The sequence below is a fragment of the Benincasa hispida genome, chromosome 6 (assembly GCF_027475165.1).
Source record: "Benincasa hispida cultivar pf3 chromosome 6, pf3_genome.v1.1, whole genome shotgun sequence".
In the NCBI taxonomy this organism is placed as follows: domain Eukaryota; kingdom Viridiplantae; phylum Streptophyta; class Magnoliopsida; order Cucurbitales; family Cucurbitaceae; genus Benincasa; species Benincasa hispida.
In genome coordinates, this window is record NC_143483.1 from 10,443,616 (window position 1) to 10,465,194 (window position 21,579).

The 21,579-nt window shown below is 32.1% G+C and overlaps 1 protein-coding gene across 2 annotated transcripts; it reads right to left on the bottom strand.

The window, feature by feature from the left end:
- Positions 1-10,343: 10,343 nt before the first annotated feature.
- On the bottom strand, positions 10,344-15,000 carry LOC120079064 (uncharacterized). Of its 2 annotated transcripts, none has more exons than XM_039033256.2 (9): positions 14,657-15,000; positions 14,347-14,433; positions 13,784-14,155; positions 13,530-13,665; positions 12,991-13,153; positions 12,706-12,834; positions 12,339-12,533; positions 10,869-10,991; positions 10,344-10,779 (listed from the first exon to the last, which is right to left on the bottom strand). In XM_039033256.2, the coding sequence occupies exons 1-9, from the start codon at positions 14,823-14,825 to the stop codon at positions 10,687-10,689; spliced, it is 1,467 nt and encodes a 488-aa protein (XP_038889184.1). In that variant the 5' UTR covers positions 14,826-15,000; the 3' UTR covers positions 10,344-10,686. The 2 variants fall into 2 exon arrangements, with proteins under 2 accessions (XP_038889184.1, XP_038889185.1); XM_039033257.2 differs by having other exon boundaries at positions 13,784-14,002; positions 14,657-14,998.
- Positions 15,001-21,579: the final 6,579 nt, after the last annotated feature.

Genomic DNA, 21,579 nt, shown 5'->3' on the forward strand with positions numbered 1-21,579 from the left:
AAGATAACCCTGGATGTTAGTTTATTGGTTTGTGGTTAATGCAACTAATTTTGAAATAAAACATCAAATATTTTATTACATAAATAAAATGTTTGTACTTTACAATACAAACCATATGGCCCTACGAGATTTAAGGAATCAATCCCAAAGATTAGAACACTTCAGTGAAAGGTTAATAACATATACGATATGTTGTTCTTAGCTCTCACGTCCCTAAGAGTTCACACCATGAGATTCATACTTGGTTTCATGTCACCCTAGGAGTGACCTCCATTCAGAAAATGTTTGCATGGGTCAATGGCAAGTGAGTAGGGGAAGTAGTTCATGATACATTTAAATATATATGATATATTGATCTTAGCTCTCACGTCCTTAAAAGTTCACACCGTGAGATTCATGCTTGGCTTCGTATCACCTTGGGAGTGACTTCCATTTGAAAAGTGTTTTTATGAGTCAATAGCAAAGTGAATGGAGTTGTTTATAGTAAGTGGGTAAAGGATATGTGTCAACATGTCCTGCGGTCTCTTCCATTAGTTTGAACCATGAGATTTCTATGTTGCACCTGTTGTCGTTTTTAGGCAACATTAGTTAGTCGCTAACCACGACTATCCCCTCGGAGGGTTGTAACATAGGCTTCAGAATAACTCAAACTCCAGAAATGGATAGGATTTCTTAGGTCTAACCTTGACTCTCTAATTCGATAGCATCGTTGGGGTTGATCTCTGAAGTCTAAAATTGAAGGGTTACACTTACAGAATTACTAAGTGTTAGTAAGTTCTTGACCGAAAGCAGTAACTAAATAACTATAGGAATAAGAGTTATTCTGGAGATAGTATTTAGTCAAGAATGTCTTACTTTAGTGAATGAGTACTTGACTACCCCTCGATAGCACTTATTCTGACTCACTATAGTATCGTTGCAAATGAATAATGAAATTTTGGTACATCGTTACTTTTGCTAAAATTAAATTGGGTTTAAAAGCAATTTACTAATTAGAATTTGTTTAAAATTTCAGCATGACGAATTCTTCAAATTTACACGCTTCTAGTTTAATTAACGGTAATTCAACATGGAAATCAAATATACTAGCAAACAATGATTTGAAATTTTTTTAACAAATGAATGTCTTCTATCTCCCAAGTCATCTTTAAATCAAAAAGTTTTGAACTTCATAGATGAGGATACAAAAGTAAAACGACAAAGTAAATATGATTTTCTTATCATTGAGATAATGAAAAAAAGACCTGGATAATTGATTCAAGTATCGTTAATCATATTTGTGCTTTCACTCAGGAAACTAGTTCCTGGAGACAACTTACAGAAAGTGAAGTAACTTTTAAAGTAGGCACCAGGGAGGTTATTTCTGCTAAAGCAGTGGGAGATATGAAGTTATTTATTAGAGATAGATACATTTAACTTGAAATGCTTATCATATTCCTTTTATGGAAAGGAATTTAATTTCTGTCTCGTGTTTGCTAGAACGTAATTATAATTTTCTTTTGAAAATAATGAAGTGTTCATTATTTTGAAAGGTCTTAAGGTATGTTCTGAAAATTTGAAAAATAACTTATACATGTTAAAATCGACTGAGGTAAAAGTTATTTTGAATATAGAGATGTTTGAAACGGTTGAAACTCATAATAAGAAAAGGAAAATTTCTCAAATGTCTATCTTAGGCACTTAAGACTAAATCACATCAATCTCAATAGGATTGAGAGATTGGTTAAGAGTGGATTTCTAAACCAGTTAGAAGATAGCCCACCTCCATGTGAATCTTATCTTAAGAGTAAGATGACCAAAAGAACTTTTATTGGAAAAGGTCTTAGAGCCAAAGAACCCTTAGAGCTAGTACATTCAGACCTTTGTAGTCCCATGAATGTTAAAGCGAGAAGATGGTATGAATATTTCATCAGCTTCGTCGATGATTATTCAAGTGTGGCTACATTTTCCTAATGCTTCATAAGTTTGAAACACTTAAAAAGTTCAAGGAATATAAACAAAGGTTGAGAACCAATTAGGTAAAAAGATTAAAATACTTCGATCATATCGAAGTGGTGAGTATATGGACTTAAAATTCTAGGACTATTTGATAGAACATGGAATTTAGTCAGAACTCACAGTACCTGGCACACCTCAATAGAATGGTGTAGCAGAAAGGATAAATAGAAACTTGTTGGACATGGTTCATTCTATGATGAGTTATACTCAGTTACCAAGTTCTTTTTAGGGTCACGCGGTAGAGACTGGGGTGCATGTATTGAACATGATTCCCTCAAAAAGTTTTTCAGAAACACCTTACGAGTTATGGAGATGACGTAAAGGTGGTTTACGTCACTTTAGGACCTGGGGTGGCCCAGCACATGTGTTGGTGCAAAATCCGAAGAAGTTGGAACGCCGTTCAAAAGTATGCTTATTTATAAGCTATTCTAAAAAGACAAAAGGTGGTTACTTTTATGATCTGAAGGAACATAAAGTGTTTGTATCGACAAATGCGACATTCCTAGAGAAAGACCACATTAAAAATCATCAACCTCACAGTAAGCTAGTATTAAGTGAGATGTGTAGAGAAACTACAGATGGATCAACAAGAGTTGTTGATCAAGTAAGTCCTTCAACAAGAGTGGTTGATGAAACTAGTACTTCACATCCTTCTCAAGAGTTGAGAATGCCTCGACGTAGTGAGAGGGTTGTGCAACAGCCTAACCGATATATGGGTTTGACTGAAACTCATCATCATACCTGATGATGGATTAGAGGATCCATTGGCTTTTAAACAAGCAATTAGTGATATGGATAAGGACCAGTGGATAAAAGTCATGGACCTCGAAATGGAGTCAATGTACTTCAATTCAGTCTGGGATCTTGTAGATCAACCAGAAGAGGTAAAACCCATTGGATGCAAGTGGATCTACAAGAGAAAGCAAGACCAAGCTGGTAAGGTACAGACCTACAAAGCTAGACTCATGGCAAAAGGGTTTACCCAAATAGAGGGGGTAGAGTATAAAGAAACCTTCTCTCTGATTGCCATGATCAAGTCTATTAGGATACTTTTATCCATTGTCGTTTTTTATGACTATGAAATCTGGCAAATGGATGTCAAGACAACTTTTTTGAATGTCCATCTTGAAGAGAGTATCTATATGTCTCAACCAGAGGGGTTTATTGAACATGATCAAGAGCAAAAGGTTTGCAAGCTTAATAGATCCATTTATGGGCTAAAACAAGCATCTCATTCCTAGAACATGAGATTTGATACTGCGATCAAATTTTATGGCTTTGAACAGAACATTGACGCCCTTGTATTTACAAGAAGATCGTCAACAAAACTGTAGCTTTTCTGGTTCTATATGTTGATGATATTCTACTCATAGGAAATGAAGTAGATTTTCTTTCTGAAAGAGATAGCTAGCTAAGCAATTCCAAATGAAAGATTTTGGAGAAGCACAGTATGTTCTTAGGATCCAAATAATTCGAAACCACAAGAATAAAACTTTAGCTTTATCTCAAGCATCTTATATAGACAAAATGTTGTCTAGATATAAAATGCAAGATTCTAAGAAAGGTATTTTACCTTTTAGGCATGGAATTCATTTGTTTAAGGAACAGTGTCCTAAGACACCTCGAAAGGTTGAGGTAATGAAACAAATTCCATATACATCAAAAATAGGGAGTTTAATGTATGTCATATTATGTACTCGTCCCGACATATGCTATGCAGCTGGAATCGTCAGCAGATATTAGTCCAATTTTGGATATGATCATTGGACTTCCGTTAAAAACATCCTCAAGTATCTTTGGAGAATGAGGGACTATATGCTTGTGTATGGTGCTAAGGATCTGATCCTTACTGGATACACTGATTCTGACTTCCAGACCGATATAGATTCTAGAAAATCTACTTCAGGGTCAGTATTCACTCTGAACGGATGAGCTATAGTGTGGAGGAGTATAAAGAAAAGTTGTATTGCTGACTTCACTATGGAAGTTGAGTACGTAGCTGTATGTGAAGCAGCCAAAGAAGCAGTGTGGCTCAGAAAGTTCCTGACTGATTTGGAAGTAGTTCCAAATATGCACAATCACTCTGTGTTGTGTTAACAGTAGAGCAATTGCCAACTCAAAGGAACCTAGAAGCCATAAGCGCGGGAAACAAATCAAGTGCAAGTACCATCTCATCAAGAAGATCATACACCGAGGATGATGGAAAATTCGGCATGCGTAGCGAAAATGAGAATCGATTTTACTTTAATTGCCCAAATTAAACATGCAACTCAAATGAATTAATTAGGGTTATTTTGAAATAATACCCTTGAAGCTCCCGAAATTCATCTATCTCTACTCGAACACGAATCGGACAACCACTAGAGCTAACCTACTATCCTCTGGACTCAGAACCGGGTTGTGGGACCTGATGGATGAAGAACCCGAGAGAGAGAAAGAAAGAGATGGAAATAGAAGAAGGGATTTTGGGTTGGGTTTAAGTTTTTTTTAAGCCTAATTTTAGAAAACTATTTTGGAAAAAAGTTCAAAAGTTTTTAAACCAAAATCACAAGCCCATATTTATAGAAATGGGTCATGCAAAATTGCATGAAATAACTTCATAAAATCCCAACACCTAGAATCCACTATCTAAGTGAGCTTAATGTCTCCACTATAAGCCAACACCTAGCCCACTATTTTGTTAGTGGAATTATCCAACAAAAGTGTGGATTTTCCTACTAACTTTAGTCAAAGGGCAAAATAGTCATTTGGTCAAAGTCAAACTTTGACCGAAAAGTCAGCATTTTGACTTTTTATGATGTTTTCCGTATTGACTAATTTTTTCCTCCTGAGCATGAATCCGCATTCATTTTCTCGAAATTCAAATCACATTTGAATATAAGGTCGGTCAAAGTTTGACTTTTCAAAGTCAAAAGTCAACTCTTTGACTTTTTACATCTTTGACCATTTCCATTATTTTCGAACTTCCGAATATGAACGTATTCATATTCTTGATATTTAAATCACATTTAAATATTAAATTTGTATCTCTAAACTAAAAAATCGACCATTATATCACATATACTTGTCGATTTATCTCTCTTCACTTAATTCGAACAATTCGAATTATTCTATCATACTGTTCTAAGTTTATTCCATATGAGCTAGTAGGGGAACCTAATGGACCTATAGATCATGGGCTCCATCGATCCGAGATTAGCTGGCTAAACTCTTTAGATGGAGCTAATCAACATTCGTTAACTCACGGGTCATTCCATTATAGTCCCATAGTTACACTCCCCTCACTATAGATATATTTGTGTCCATATGATATAACCATGATTAGTAAGCTAATCCTTCACAGGTTGTTCGTAATCTCGGCTAGGTCATAAAAACCGTTTTACCCCCAAGACTATATCTTATTCCTTAAGTTCCACTGATCCTCTAATAAACAATTGATTTAAGGTTCAACCTATAAACCAAACCCCTCTCGAGCCAATGAGAGGGTGGGGCCCCTTGTTCAAGACCTGGATTCAGTACTAAAGGGAACAACCTATCTACTATCCCTATAATAGGTAGGAGTGAATTCTGTCTTGCACCCTATATTCCCAGCTATCCACCTAATCTTACCCCTGAAATGGGAGACTTATTGGGCCAGCGATAATGAGTTGCCCTCACCTATGCAAATTTAAGGATAATTCTGAGTAAACAAGAGTTCTTAGTTAGCTCAGGATTAAGATTAAGTTACCTAGGTCATCAATTAACGAAATAGTCAGTTTTATACATTAAATGGCATTTAGAACGTAAAAAGTGACTATTTCACGGTTCAGTCTTATGTAAACTCTTTACATAGGATACCCCCATTTTCATGTCTCCACATGAACGGTTTAGGATCACATCGTTTGTACTAACTACAAAAATGGGCCGCATCCATAGTGTCCCTAGAATAAGGCGCCCAATCTTATTCATATACTATAGACCATTTTGGCTATATATATTTGAACTTGATCCACATTTATGTCACTACATAAAGTTCAAACTAAACTTAATAGCCTCGGAACCTAAGTTTATTGGATTCATGAATATAGAATTTAAATTTACTAAAGATTTTCAATAACAGCTTTATTGAACAAGAATATGATATTACAAACTACGAGTTTTAGGACATAAAATCTAATAGAGAAGATGTGATTATCACGCAGATTGCCTCTAAAGACAACTTGGCTGATTCATTTACAAAGGCCCTATCGGCTAAAGTGTTTGAGGGTCACCTAGTGAGAATAGGACTGCGACATAGATAAACCTAGGGCAAGTGGGAGAAATACTGGGTATCTGATTCCCTAATTTGATGTATTATTCTCTCATTACTCAACATTATATATATTTTTTTTATATGTAAAATTCACTGGAGTTTTAGTCCAAGTGGGAGATTGTTAGGTTGTATGTCCTAAAACTCGCAGTTTGTACTGTTAAACATTTTCTATTATCAATAAAGATGTTATTGACATTTATTCAATAAAATTGTTGTTGAATATGTAAATTGCACTTGTAAAGATTAAATCCAATAAACTAAAGATCCAAGGCTATTATATGAATACTTGAACTTTATGTAGTGACATAAAGATGAATCAAGTTCGATTAAATAGCCAAAATGGTTTATAGTATATGAATAACGTTGGGTGCCTTATTATGATAACACTATTAGATGTGGCCCACTCTGTAGTTGTTACAATTTGTTGTAAAGTACTACAAACCAAGTGATCCTGATTCGTTCATGTAGTGACATGAGGAGCGGGGGCATCCTATGCAATGAGTTTGCATAAGATCGGACCAAGAAATAAGTCAGTCTTACTTTATAACACTATTTACTATTTAAGACTGACTATTTCAAATCGATGACCTAGGTAACTCGACCTTAATTCTGAGCTAACTATAAACTTCTGTTTATTCGGGATTATCCTTAGATTTTCATAGGTGAGGGTTGGCTCAACAACGCCGACTCAATAAGCCTCCATTTCAGAGGTAAAACTGGGTACATAGCTGGGTACATAGGGCTCAAGATGAAATTCACACCTATTCAATTTAGGGTTAGTAGAGAGGTTGTTCTCTTAAGTACTAAATCCAGGTCTTGAACAAGGGGCCACAGTATCTCATTGGCTTGAGAAGGACTCAGTTTAGTGATTGGATCACAAACCAATTTTTCATTAGATGATCAATGGGAGTTAAGGAGCAAGATGTAATTTCGGGGGTAAAATAGCATTTGACCCAACCATTATTACGAACAACCTGTGAAGGGTGTGAAGGGTCGACTTACTGATTATGGTTAAATCAAGTGGACAGAAATATATCTACAGTGAGGAGGGTGCAACTACTTAGCTATAGTGGTGTATTTCGGTAGTTAATGAATATTGATTAATTCAGTTTAAAGAGTTTAGCCAATTAATCTCAAGTCGTTGGACTCATGATCTATAGGTCCATAAGGTCCCTCTACTAGCTCATAAATCTTGGATTAGTATATTGAGTGAATTTGAAGCGTTCAAATTCATTTTGGGAATTAAATTTGAAGTATTCAAATTTTAAATTAAGATTTGAATTTAAATTGTTCGATTTCAAATTAGGGTTTGGATAATTATATTCGATATAATTAATGTTTAATTTATCGAAATTAAACGTAATCGGAGATTTTAAAATATATTTAAATATTGATTTAAATATTAATTACATGAATATGATTCATGTTTGAAATAGCTGTTTGGTTAATTAAATATTAAATATTAAATTATTAATTAATTAGTTAAATTATCAAAAAAAATTCAAAATTTTAAATTTAGAATTTGAATTTTGGTTTTAATTGATTTGGAATTAATTAAAAATAAAAATAAATCTGAATTAGTGGGATTACCCTACTTTTGAAGTGTTGAAGTGATTATCCCAAATGTCAATACCTAACTCACTTGTGAGTGCCCTTTGAAGTGTCAAAGTGGTTGAAGTGTAGTACTTGCATGTATCAAGTGCTTAAAATACTTCAATTTATAATAATTTTAATGGACGGGGCTGGAATTTCTCAAATTCTAACTTCTCTATTTGACAACTCTTTAAAGTATTATAAATATACTTAAAATTTGACAACACTCATGTATATTTGATAACTCTTTCTCAAAAGTATTTTTATTACAAGCTTATTTGATTTGTTATATACTAAAAGTGTTTTTATTAATGTCAAATTGCTATAAATAACGACTATAAAATACTATGAAGTATGAACTAATAGTTTAAAACAATGGTTGTTAGAGTTGATCATTGCTAGATTGGTGGAGGTGGTCACCGAAGTTGGCTGCCGATAATGGTTATCGGAGTTGGCCTATGAAGGTAGCTGGAGGTGGTCATCAAAGTTAGCTAGTCGTAGTGGTGGCTTGAGTTGGTCAGTGGGTGGTCAAAGGTGGCCTGTGGCGATGGTCGCCAAAGTTGATCAATGTTAATGATGGTCAAAGTTGGTCGATGGGGGACAGTGGTAACCACCGCAACATAGTGGGAGGGAGGTAGATGACTTTTGGGGTATTTTGACATTTTTAAGGATAATTGCAATGGGCAATATTTTTATGGCTAATAATTAAGTGTATAGTAATATTTTTTTTAAAAAATAATAAATATAACAAAGTCTATCAATGATAGGCTCCAATTAGTGATAGATTCTTATTAACAATATGGACTATCATTGATAGACTCTAAAAGCTGAATATAAATTTTACTATATTTGTAAATTCTTTTGCATTGTGCTATATCTACAAATATAGTAGACTTAATTGCTATATATACAATTGTCCCTTAGTGCACTTTTGTAATATGATTAATTGCAATAACTCCATATGTTTAAATGATGATAAGTAAGTATAATTCAACAGTATTCGAAACGTAGTGTCTTATTTGTTGTACTAAAAAATGGTGATTAATCAATTGTTAAAGTATTATACGCTAAGTTAGAGGTTCAAATTTCTACAATGTTCTTGAAAAAAGAGAGAAGAAATTTAATCACCCGTTAATTTCTACCTCGCATATCTATCATTATCAACTTAACGATTAGCACATTTTTAATGAAGATTAGAGTATCATATTCTTCTCAATTGATAGTCAATAAGTCAATGATTCAAGTCTTATTGAGAAAGCTTTTAAAATTTCTTAACTTTATAATATTAAGAGAATGAAATTCGGTTTTAGAAAGTGGAGAATATTCTTAAAACAATTGTAAAGAGGTACCTTGGAGTCTTCTTGCTTGCTTCTAATTATGAAGTTCATTTAATTAAAATGGTGTAACATTCAACATCTTGGAGGGAGTTGGAAAAAAAAAAGGGAAAAAAAAAAACTCACTTTTCAATGACTATATATTATATTCAACAGATATGGAAGTAGTGGCCAAATTGGATAAATTCATTTTTCAATTTGGTGGATAAATACTACACGACAGAATTAAAGTCAAATAATTACAGCACAAAGTATTGAAATTCCGAGCAAAATGCCAAAATTATTATTACATCAAAATGGGTTGATATATTCCTCTTTGGAAGCCCATTTTCAGAAGATGTGAAAATTCTTCTTTTTCTCGTCTTTTGATGGTGATGTGCAAATTCTATCTTCAAACATCAAGTTTAATAGTTTTAATCATGGATTTAAGGTGAGTTTGAAATAATTTTTCATGTCTTTAATTTAAAGAATAAATTATTTTTAAAAAAATTTAAGAGTTTAACAAACACTCAAAATAGATTTATAAAAGATGAATTTATCAAATAAGTTGATTTAAGATAAACATTTTTTTTTAACAAATTTAGGATAAGGACTTGAAATCAACTTTAAAAAAAAATTGTTTAATGGTTAACCTCTCTCTAATTTGTATAATTCCTAAAAAGGATTGGTGTATATATAGTAATTAAACCCAAAGTATTTTTATAAATATAGTAAAATTTAGATTCAGGTTTTAAAGTCTACAAACGATAGACCATATCGCTAATAGGATCCTATCATTGATAGACTTTGCTATATTTGTAATTCTTTAAAACTGTTGTTATACACTTAGTTAATGTATAACAATATTTAAAAAAAAATTCAAATATAGTAAAACCTATCAATGATAAGTCTATCATTAATCCACTTTGATTAGTGATAAGACTCTTATTAGCTATATGATTTATTACTAATAGACTCTAAAAATTAAATATTGCCATATTTACAATTTTTGCATGGTGCTATATTCACCAATATTATAAACATGATTGCTATATTTGCAATTCTCCTATCCCCCAAAATTTCAAAGATCACTAACCAATAATTTCATTTCCAATCCAGAAAATTGTTAAGTGTAATGTAAACAGAAATAAGAAAAATGGTCCCTTGGACCTTTCTTTTATGGTGTTCATCCAATTCTGTATAGAAGAATTATCTATCCTTACAGAATTACCAGGAACGAAAGAATTGTTATACAAGATCTACAAATAGAAGTATACATTATGCCAAAATGGGTTACACTACAAACGGCCCTTTTTATTTCTCATGGTTGCTAATGACCTTACTTGCACAGGATCTGTTCTATAGGTTGTACAACTGTGTCCTTGAATTCTATTTCTCGTTGTTGCTAATAATCTTCTATTTACTGAATAGCACTGCATTTATTTCTGAATTTTCCTCTCCAAAATCAACTAAAAGTTTATGGTTTTGCACTTAAATACCCAATGACTGATAATTGGAGTAATCGATTTCGTTTAGCCGAATACAACACAACATATGTTCTGGCAAGTCTTCTGCCTTGTTTCCCTGTTAGAATTTACAATACAATATTACTAAATATTCTAGGCATGAGTTTATCAACTGTAAGAAATCATATACTTTCTTGAGAAAGTTACCTGAATTGTCAAGCCAAAATCCAAGATACATAGCTTCAGTCTATCGTTAAATGTTTCGAGACCTTTTCTGGAGATGTAGCTAAATCTGTGCATGTCCAAATCGATTTCCAAGTATTTCTCACCCTGCAGGATTTGAAACAAGGATATGATTCTAAAAGAACTATGAATGAATCTGATACCAGGACCAGTTATTTTTTAATGGGAGACGGAACCTTTTCTAAGAAAAAAGTAGGATGAGAGAGAAGTATTGTTTGTAAATTAAAGATTGTAATATAAAGAAAGACTAGAAATATAATTTAGTACGGAACTCCTATTAAAATTATCATGATTTGCCAATGAAAGATCAAAAAGAAACTTTAATGGTTCCATGCTAAACCTAAATAATTCATGCCTTTCCATTTAAAAAAGACTAATTTCGCAGCCATTCATACAAAAGTGAAAGTTTCCTGCGTGGTTTCAACTTTCAAATACCAAACTTGACACGATAAGAAAAAGGAAAACAAGCGGATAAGGGGAAAGGGTTTTAACAGTTGAGTATTAGATTGGCAGGTAGGTTTCAGAAGATAAGCACCACCATATCCATTTTTCCTTCCCAAGAATGAAAAGTAATTATCAAGTACCCATTTGAACCATTTTATTTTTTGTTTTTGTATTTGAAAATTAATCCTATGGACACTATTTCTACCTCCAAATTTCTTCCTTTATTATCTATCTCTCACTAAAGGTTTAAAAAACCAACCCGAATTTTGAGAACTAAAAAAAGTAGCTTTCAAAAATTTGTTTTTGTTTTTGGAATTTGACTAAGAACTCAACCATTGTACTTAAGAAAGATGCAAATCATTGTAAGAAATGTGAATGAAATAGGCTTAGTTTTCAAAATCAAAACAAAAAACTCAATGGTTACTAAACGGAGCCCAAGTACTCCACATTTAATCAACTGGGACAACTACACAAATAACAGTTAAAAAGAATTCCCTAAGGTACCTTATATCTCAATGGATTATTTTAATCATAAGAAATTTCTTGTAAAGTTGGGTTCAATGTAACAACTAAATGAAACAACTCCTAAAAACCCTTGGTTTCTTTATCTATCTAAAAATGGACAATCTGGCGGTAAAAAGGTATTAGCAGTTCAAGTTATATGCGACAGCGACATACTCATACTGCCATGACAGGTAGTTGGTACGTCAGTCATGACACCAACTAATAAAGCTAAAAAGTTATCTACGGCACTAGTGCCAACTATGTAAAAAACATCCTTCTCCACCTCAGTTCAAAATCCAGATTTTCATTTTCTGGCTGTAGGAAGTAAAAAAAGCAGCAGTAAGTGACATAAAAGGAAAAGATACACGGCATTGAGGAGAAAGGCATGGAAGGAGTTCATCATACAAGCTAATAGAACTAAAAAGTCGTAAATTGCAGCACTAACAAAAACCGTGTGTTTCAACATAAACCAGGGCAATTGCTCACCAAGTAAAACTCATGTTGAGGTCGTGAGAGGACAGGTTTTTCATTGTACGCATTCATAAGCTTCTTCTCAGCTGCACTCAAATGAAGGTCCTCCACATTAGCCACTCGGCCCATAATTTTCAATCTTTCCCTGAATGGTACAATGCTATCCATAGGGAAACCTCTAACCCTTTCGACTTCATCATTAATTAATTTCTGTTAAGGAAAAATAACTGATTTAATATTATTTTTCCTATATGAGAACATGAAGGATTAATAGATGAATTTTTCTCTGAAAAGATTTATTGGACAAGATCCAGGAAATATATCAGAAAATAGACAGAAGATAAAAGCGAAAATTGCAGGCGTACAGTTTGAGATAACTTACAGTAAAATGTTCCTGGAAAGAACTCGGAAGTTCCTTCAAATAACTCTCGGATAGCTTAAAGTACATAACCACGCTCATTCCTTCACCATCATTTTCTCCTTGAAAGATTGTAGCAGGGTACAGTGGTACCTAGAACCAATGAAATACATCCAATAACTAAATATAATCTCATCCCAAGACATTTAACAAATAGAAACTAGCTTGTAACCTATATACAAGATAGCTACAGAATGAACATTTATAATTCTTAAATATAAGGTATGCATAATGAAAAAATATAGACACCTGAACGTTTACTACAAGAATAGAAGGGACATCTCCAGCTGGATTTATGGCAGGAAGTTCCAAAAAACGGGCAATATGATCAATCTTTCTCTGAGACAAGAAGACATCAGCTCCAATGGGATAATATGCAGCACAATTTTGAGCAAACTCCTTCTTCTTATCTCTGTCGAGAAAAAATTTAGTGAGTTTAGTTTTAAATTTAGATTCATGGGGATTCATGGGTAAGCTGACAACTATTAAACTAAAAATTATAAGATCCTATGCATAAGCATGACTGAAGGTAAGAAAAATTACAAACGAGAAGAAATGTAGACATAGAAGTAAAGATGGATACTGAATGAGAAATGATTAAATCATATGCAAGTGCATGACTGAAAGTAAACAAATACTTGAGTACAATGGAGAAAAGAAAAGAAAAAAGGAAAACATAGAATCCTTAATTTTGTACACGCTTATGATATTAGAAAATCATTTGTGTCTGTAGAATTGAAGAAAACAAAGGAAAAGACATGAAAATATCTGCAACATAATGGGCTCACCTAAAATAGTTTTTCCCTCGAACTTTAAAAACACTGGGGTCAATAGGTGACCAACAATTGGGCATTCTCTTCCCTATTGGACAGTGCGGAACTGAAGTGCCAGCTATTGGTTTCTGTAAAGGTGCCCTCGGTGAAACTGGCCCAAAAAAATTCAGACATTTTAAACATGCTTCATCAATATGCATACAATTAAGCACTTAGGAATGCACACGAAAAAAACCTATAAATGTGAAGAAATTAATGAAAGCACTCACATATTATCTGATCATTATGTCCTTCCTTCATCTTAAATGAGAGTTTTGACGATGCTTTTCTCCATAGATTTGGGGTTCCTTGGTTAATTTGTCTCCTCTTTTCAACTGAGGGTCCAGCAGCAGCCAGATATGGCAAACAAGTGTTTGGAAGAAGCCCGCAGTTATTCGACTCAGCGCCCTCACCTCCTTTACCATTTTCACCCTCTGTCGACACTTCATCTACAAAAATGGGGGTCAAATCATTTCTACAATCACTAGATCTCCTAGCAAGAATTGTCGCAGTATTTTCATTATGTTCTTTATTGTTTCGATGCTTTGGAGATGAAACACTTAATCTGGATGCGAACTCAGAGCCATTTAAAGACAACACATCTGCATTTATTTACAATCACATTAGTGATATTCTAACTTATTTGCAAAGAGGCTAGGTTAGGTATAACAACGAATCCCTTCTTCAACTCCCCTCCGCGCGCACACACACACACAAAGAAGAAATATATATCCTATCTATAACGGTTCAGTAATCATCAAATTGATATTAATGAAAAATCACGCAGACCTACCTTCACGAACGCTATAAAACTCATCATCGAATTCAGAATCAAGGACGGAAGTAGAATCAAACCATGCCGCATCCACACTTCCTCTAGCTAGATCAAATAACATGAAAAAATAGGAAAACGAAACGAATCAATTAACTTCCCTAAAAAAGAAATTACTATTGTCATCACATAATGTAGCTAATACAGACTACTGAAGAACATGCACCAAATCTGATCGCCAACCATGAAATGAATCCACGATTAGAAAAATAAAGGTAAAGACAAAGAACAAAAAAAATAGAAAGGGAAAATGGAAAGTGCATGTAAAAACCTGCACATGTAGGAGTAGAATGAGGGCGATTAGGTGCAGAAGATGAATCAACTTTCAGAGAGGAAGTTCGGCGCTTGATACTTCTTCTTCTCCGCCTCCGATTCTTCTTTCCCGACGGAACCAGTCTTCCTCGGACGCAACCTTCCGGCTTTGAGCCGCAGAGTCCCATTTTCCGGTGGTCGGCAGGTTCCTCGTCACCGTCTCCGAGCTGAGATCCACAGATCGGAGGGAGAAAGTTGAGAGAATCGCAATGCAGGTGGTTTGAGTTTCCGAGTTGTACTGTGGATTTGGTAATCGGAAATGGAGCTCAGCGATGATGTCGACGAATCGCATACGCAATCCATAGCTCTACTTGTTCACAATTATTAAGTCATTGCGGTTGCATTACTCTTCCTTGGGTCCCACACGGCCTCTCATCCGACGGTCCACATTTGTTCAAACGATGAGAATAATCTCGCCACATGTCACTCGTTCCTTCCGCGGCTTTGTTTGAACATGTGGTTTTATTTTAACTATTTAATACTCTACTTCTCATTTTAATCCTAAACTATTTTTTAGTATTTTTTTCCGAAAGAAAACTTCATTAAAACTAACTCGCGCAACTATAATCTTCATGGAGACCAAAGGACGACCAAACAGACAAGCAAGAATTTCAATAGGTCTCACACACTTCTAGATTGGAAGAAGAAGGTAGGGCGTAGGGGTGGTCATTCAAACCGTAAAAATCGAATCGAACTGAACTGAAAAGTCAGTGAAATCGAAAAATCGGTTTGGTTCGGTTTCACTTTTGAAAACCGAACCGAACCGTTTTTAACTAATATATATATTTATTTATATATTTAAAAAAAGAGTAAAATTGAATTTAAAATCGAATCGCTTTTAATTTAAAGAACAAAATTGAATTTAAAACCGAACCGACCGAACCGCTTTTAATTAAAAAAAAAAAGAATATAACATTGATTTTTTAAAAATGCCAAAACCAAATTTGAAACCGAACCGAACTGCATATATGCGGTTCGATTCAGTTTGACTACCAAACCGAACCGTTTCCACCCCTAGTAGGGCGAGTGAGCCAAAAAATTACAAGAACAAATACAATTAACATAAATAAAATCAACATGATGTACAAAATCGAATAAGATTAATATAAATAACACCAACATGATGCGCAAGTTCAACCGTAGTTTCTGTTTTAGAAAGGTCAAACGACTGCTTGTTGAGCACACTAATGATCTCTATCGAAACATATTCATCAATAAGGGGTTGTTTCTGAAGCACAACAGCCTCATTCTAATAGCTCTACCTTCGAACACTTTGATTGGTCGGTCATTGTCAATGCACTTAAATCCAGCATAAATAGAAGAACCTCAAGATTCACAAATCACCCACCTGACTCATTAAAAAAAATCATTGCTCCATGACGCATCAATGTTAAACTTTCAGTAACCTTTTAGAGAAAGACCATCGATCTTAACTCACACGACTCTCGAAACTCACCCACACTTGAACACAACCCTACCAAAATTCATAAATATAATGGTTTGTTTTATACTTTTAATCTTATTTTCTTATTTTCCTTTTTTTTAAAAAAATCTACTTTTCTTTTGTATATCACGTTAGTTTTATATATTATTTGAAAATTTAGACCATTATTTTGATTGTATGTCGTGCTTTTTTGGCTCGTATTTTCTTTTCAAAATCAATATGTTCAACATTTCTTTTAAAATATTTTATAACTTTATGTTTAAGAATTTTCGTGATGTACATGCATACAGTTTTTGTAAAGATTTTGCAAATATGAACAATTTTGTTTTGAAAAGATAGAAATCAAATTAGAAATTTTAAAAGATAAATATTTAAGTACATCCCGAGCATCATCTATGTTTGTACATTTTACTAAATTGTTCGATCATAACTGTATTTTAGATGTGAGTGATGAAAGAAAATATACAAAAATAGATGATGTCCAGATACACTCAAATATTACCCTATTTAAAAATTACACGTGCGAAATCATGAAAATACGGAAACTAAAAATAGGTGATGTCCAAATACACTCAAATATTACCCTATTTAAAAATTACACGTGCGAAATCATGAAAATATGGAAACTAAAAATAGGTGATATCCAGATACACTCAAATATTACCCTATTTAAAAATTACACGTGCGAAATCATGAAAATACGGAAACTAAAAATAGGTGATGTCCAAATACACTCAAATATTACCCTATTTAAAAATTACACGTGCGAAATCATGAAAATATGGAAACTAAAAATAGGTGATATCCAGATACACTCAAATATTACCCTATTTAAAAATTACACGTGCGAAATCATGAAAATACGGAAACTAAAAATAGGTGATGTCCAAATACACTCAAATATTACCCTATTTAAAAATTACACGTGCAAAATCATGAAAATACGAAAACCAAAAATAGATGGGAGCTAAAAGTATGTATACTTTACCTACTTAAATTTCTTTACAGAGTAATAATATAACTTACGGATTAATTAAACATAGTCATAATCATGATCATGGTTTGCTAAAAAGGAATAAAAACCATAATGGTTGATTTACCTATTATTTTTATAATATATTTTGTGATTAGTTTGGGTTTGGCCCCATCATTTCTTTTGGATTCTTCTCGTTCGATGATGAAAATTTGAGGCAAGTAGCTATATTCTTATTAGAGCAATTGTAACAGGGAGCAATTATTTTTAATGATTTTACAAATATAGCATGATTTATATATTTTTTTGTAAATCCAGCAACTTGCTCAAATTATAATATTTAGGCCACATTTATCCTAGAAAAAATATAATAAATCAATGATAATGTGAAAAAATATGCCCTATTTCATTGTTTTTTATGTTGTTTATTTACCGTGATGGAACTAGGAATTTTATATAGGGAGCACTATATGTACAACCAAGTAGTTCCTCTAGATTGTTTTATGTGTAAGATGTCCAAAATCCAAACATTTTTCTTCTTTAATTTGAAGGTGATATCTCTACGATTTTTATTGTTGTTTTTCTCTTAAATATATATTTATAATAATTTTGAATTAACTCTACAAAAGTATTAATAATAAGAATATTACATTCTATTATATAGATTTAAAAGTATAAAAACTCAAAGTCTAAGAATATTTTAAAACTTATAGTTTGTATATGAAAACGAGTGACAACAAATAATTCTCTAGCTTGAACTCTGAATTTAATTTTAAAACTCTATACAAATAATCCTCTAGCTTGAACTCTGAATTTAATTTTAAAACTCTATACAAATAATGTGAATATGAAAATAACATGGAAACAAACAAAAATATATAGAGCGTAATTATTTTAAAAAAAATAAAAGATACTTTTTTAATAGAATGTTTTTTAGAGTTAAAGATTGAGAAGTGAATTTAAAAAAGAAGAAAAAAATTTCTAAACTGCCTAATTCTATTGTCCATTAAAAAAAAGTATTGTTTAATTATTTATTCATTTCATTATATTTTAAAGGGCTTATTGTTTTATCTACTTTCTTTATTAAGATTTAGAGGAGTTAGGTTGTAAAGATGAAAAATATAAGTAAAAAGTCATATAAAATCCTAAATAAAATGTTTGTAAGTTGTATGACTCAACCCTCATGCCTCGCAATACAAACAGCACCCCACGCCAACAAATCCGCACCAGTTTTGTTATTTAGGTTGAACTTATGTGTGCGTGTATATATATATATATATAATACAAAAACGAATAAATTGAGGGGGACACAGTCCCTCCGTGGTTCCACCCTTGTTTACTTGTGTTCGCATCCATATTAACACATAGGACTCACTTCCAAATATGTAATAAAAAACGTAACTTGATTGACAAACGGGACTTGCTTAATCCAATTGTGTATAGAAGTTATGTCGTATCATTATCATTACTATTATTGTTACTGTTCCAAAGAAAAAGTTATGAATTTTGACACATTTATAGTTACCATTACCGTTTGAGGTAATAGTAATAATAAATGTGACAAAATTCGTGATTATAAGTAAACGCGATTAAAAGCAATTCAATTATATTTACGATTTAGGTTCATTAAAATTGATCCATCAATAATTTTCATTATGATTATGTCAATTTTTATTTCAATTTGGTAAATGTGACCTTAATGTCTACTTTACTCTTATAGTCTTATTTGAAATTTTGCCCGCGTGAGCATCATCATTTTTTACCTCAAAAAATTGTCCTTAATACATATATATGGCCGAGATTCAAGACTCTTGGTCCTTTATTTATTTATTTATTTATTCTTCATCGCAGTCATCTACACTATACATATTTAGGGTTTAAAAATGGTTTAATTTTTTTATTTTTATTTTTAAAAATTTAGCCTATTTTATTCTCATTTCTTACAATGATTCACATTTTATCAAATACAATAATTGAATTCTTATCTAAATTTTAAAAACAAAAATAAGTTTTAAAAGCTACTCTTTTTTTGTTTTCAAAATTTGACTTGTTTTTTAAACTATTGGTAAAAAACAGATAACTAAATAAGAAATTTAGAGAGAGAAATAATGTTTATGGGCTTAAGTTTCAAAAACAAAAAATAAAAACCAAACGGTTACCAAACGAAATCTTGACTTTACCAAATTTAAAATTTCAACCCTCTTTTCCGGATCTATCTTCCTCCTTATTCATTTTTTTTTTTAATTAAACAAAACAATAAATTAAACTTCATATATATTTGTAATAATAAAAGTTTATAAGTTATAATTACTAATTGAATTCTATATAAAAATAAAAATCTATCCGTAACCATTCAATTATTAGACAATTCAATGAAGTAATGAAAATTATGGTTAAACATTTTGGTTAGAGGGTTGTAATTAGATATTACAAAATAAATTAAAAGTTTAAAACGGATAGAAATTTATCAAACACTATCACAAACAAAGATGGTTTTGTAATAATAACTTTTCAGTTATAGTCATGAATAGATATTTAAATAGTAGGCCATGACTAGTAGGCTTTTATTATTAATGAAATCTATCTATGATAATAATAAAAAAAAAAAATGAATGAATTTGGAAGCTTTTGTCTCTTTCTTCTATCAGGTGTAAGCATTAACTCAAGCTCAATTGCAAATAAATACAAGACAAAAGTTTCAATATACATAATAATAACTAGCAAGTTTCAAAATCTTTGTGATAGATATAGTTAAAGACAAAAGAATATTAATGTTAATGGTGTCCACAGGTAATTTGTAACCATCAACATACCTAAAAAGTTTTACAAGACAAGCAACTAAAATGCCACTAAATTTGTCAGTGTCATCATGTTGGTCAAAATCATAGGACATGTATATTCCCACCAATTATTCAATGATGTACTATAAATTGAAGGTTTTGGTTGATATATATTTGTCGATTTCCAAGTGTGATGCATTTTTCACAAATTTTTACCATTTTTAAAACTTCCACCCATCATAGATTCTGATAACTTTTTATCCCTTATTAACTTGAAGTGTTGATATTTCAAAATTCGTAAATTTCTTTCAAAATTGATAGTCGTTGATAGATTTTATCACTTATAATTTCAAAGTTGATCTTTCTAAGTAAATACTTTTCTTTCAAAGTTGATAGTGAGTGATATAAGCCTATCAGCAATACTCATTTATAGAGTTCTCACGGATACACTTCTATCAATTATAACTTTAAATCTTGATTTTTGGAAGTTGATAGTTTCTTTTCAAAGTTGATAGTCATTGATAATCGAAGATTCATAATCAATCATCACCATAAATAGATAAACTGATGCAAGATGAATAATAGTAGAAAGCATTATTTGAAGCTCAACAACTTATCTGATAACTACTAATAACTAATCACAATTGATAGTCACTAATAGAAGCCTATTAGTGATAATAACTAATAACCTCAAGTATCAATCTTTCAAAATTGATAGTCACCAATAACTTTAAATGTTAATTTCTCGAAATTAATAATTCTCTTTCAAAGTTGATAACCACCAATAGAATTCTATTAATGATAGTCAAGATAAGAAACTTATCAGTGATAGTCACGGATGGGTTAGAGTGTTAATCTTTTAAAGTTGATAGTCCCCAATGAAAGTTTGTCAGTGATAGCCACTAATAATTTTCTATCACTTGTAGTTTTTTCAAAGTTGATGGTTCCCTTTCAAAATTGTTAACCACTTATAAAAACGTCTGTCATTGATAACCAATGATACCTTAAATGTTATGGTGTGTTTGGGACAAGAATTATCCTCAAGCTATAATAACTACCTCTTGCTAGAGTAAATATTATTTTGTATTCCCCAATTAGCTACAGTCAATACTATTTCAAAACCCTAATTTGCTAGAGTATTTATTTTTACTATTTTATATCTATCATTTTTTATTCTTTGCTAAGGTATTTACTATTTCCTTCTCAAACTAAAATAGTTTACACCTCAAACACATAACTCGAGCTAAAATAATCTATATCTCAAACAAAAATTATTATAACCCAAGACTATAATAACCAACTTCTTGCCTCAAACACCCCTTAATCTTTAAACGTTGATAGTCACTGATAGATTATCATTTATAGCTACTAATTATCTATCATTAATAGCCATTGCATATAAACAATCACTAATAGAAGTTATCAATGATAATTATTGATAAACTTCAAATTGAGAAAGACATAAGAAAAAGAGCGCGTTGTTTAGAACAACCGGGGAGTATTTTTGTAATTGTGAGTTTTTAAAATAGAAATTTACTACTTGTTTACAAATTTTCAAATTGTGCTATGTCTACAGTTATTTTCCCCTAATGTGCTATAAGTGCAAAACACTTTCTTGAATTTAGCTATTTGTCTGGTTGGCCTAATAGTCGGTAGTTCGACTGGATAAATGGCCAAAATAGGAT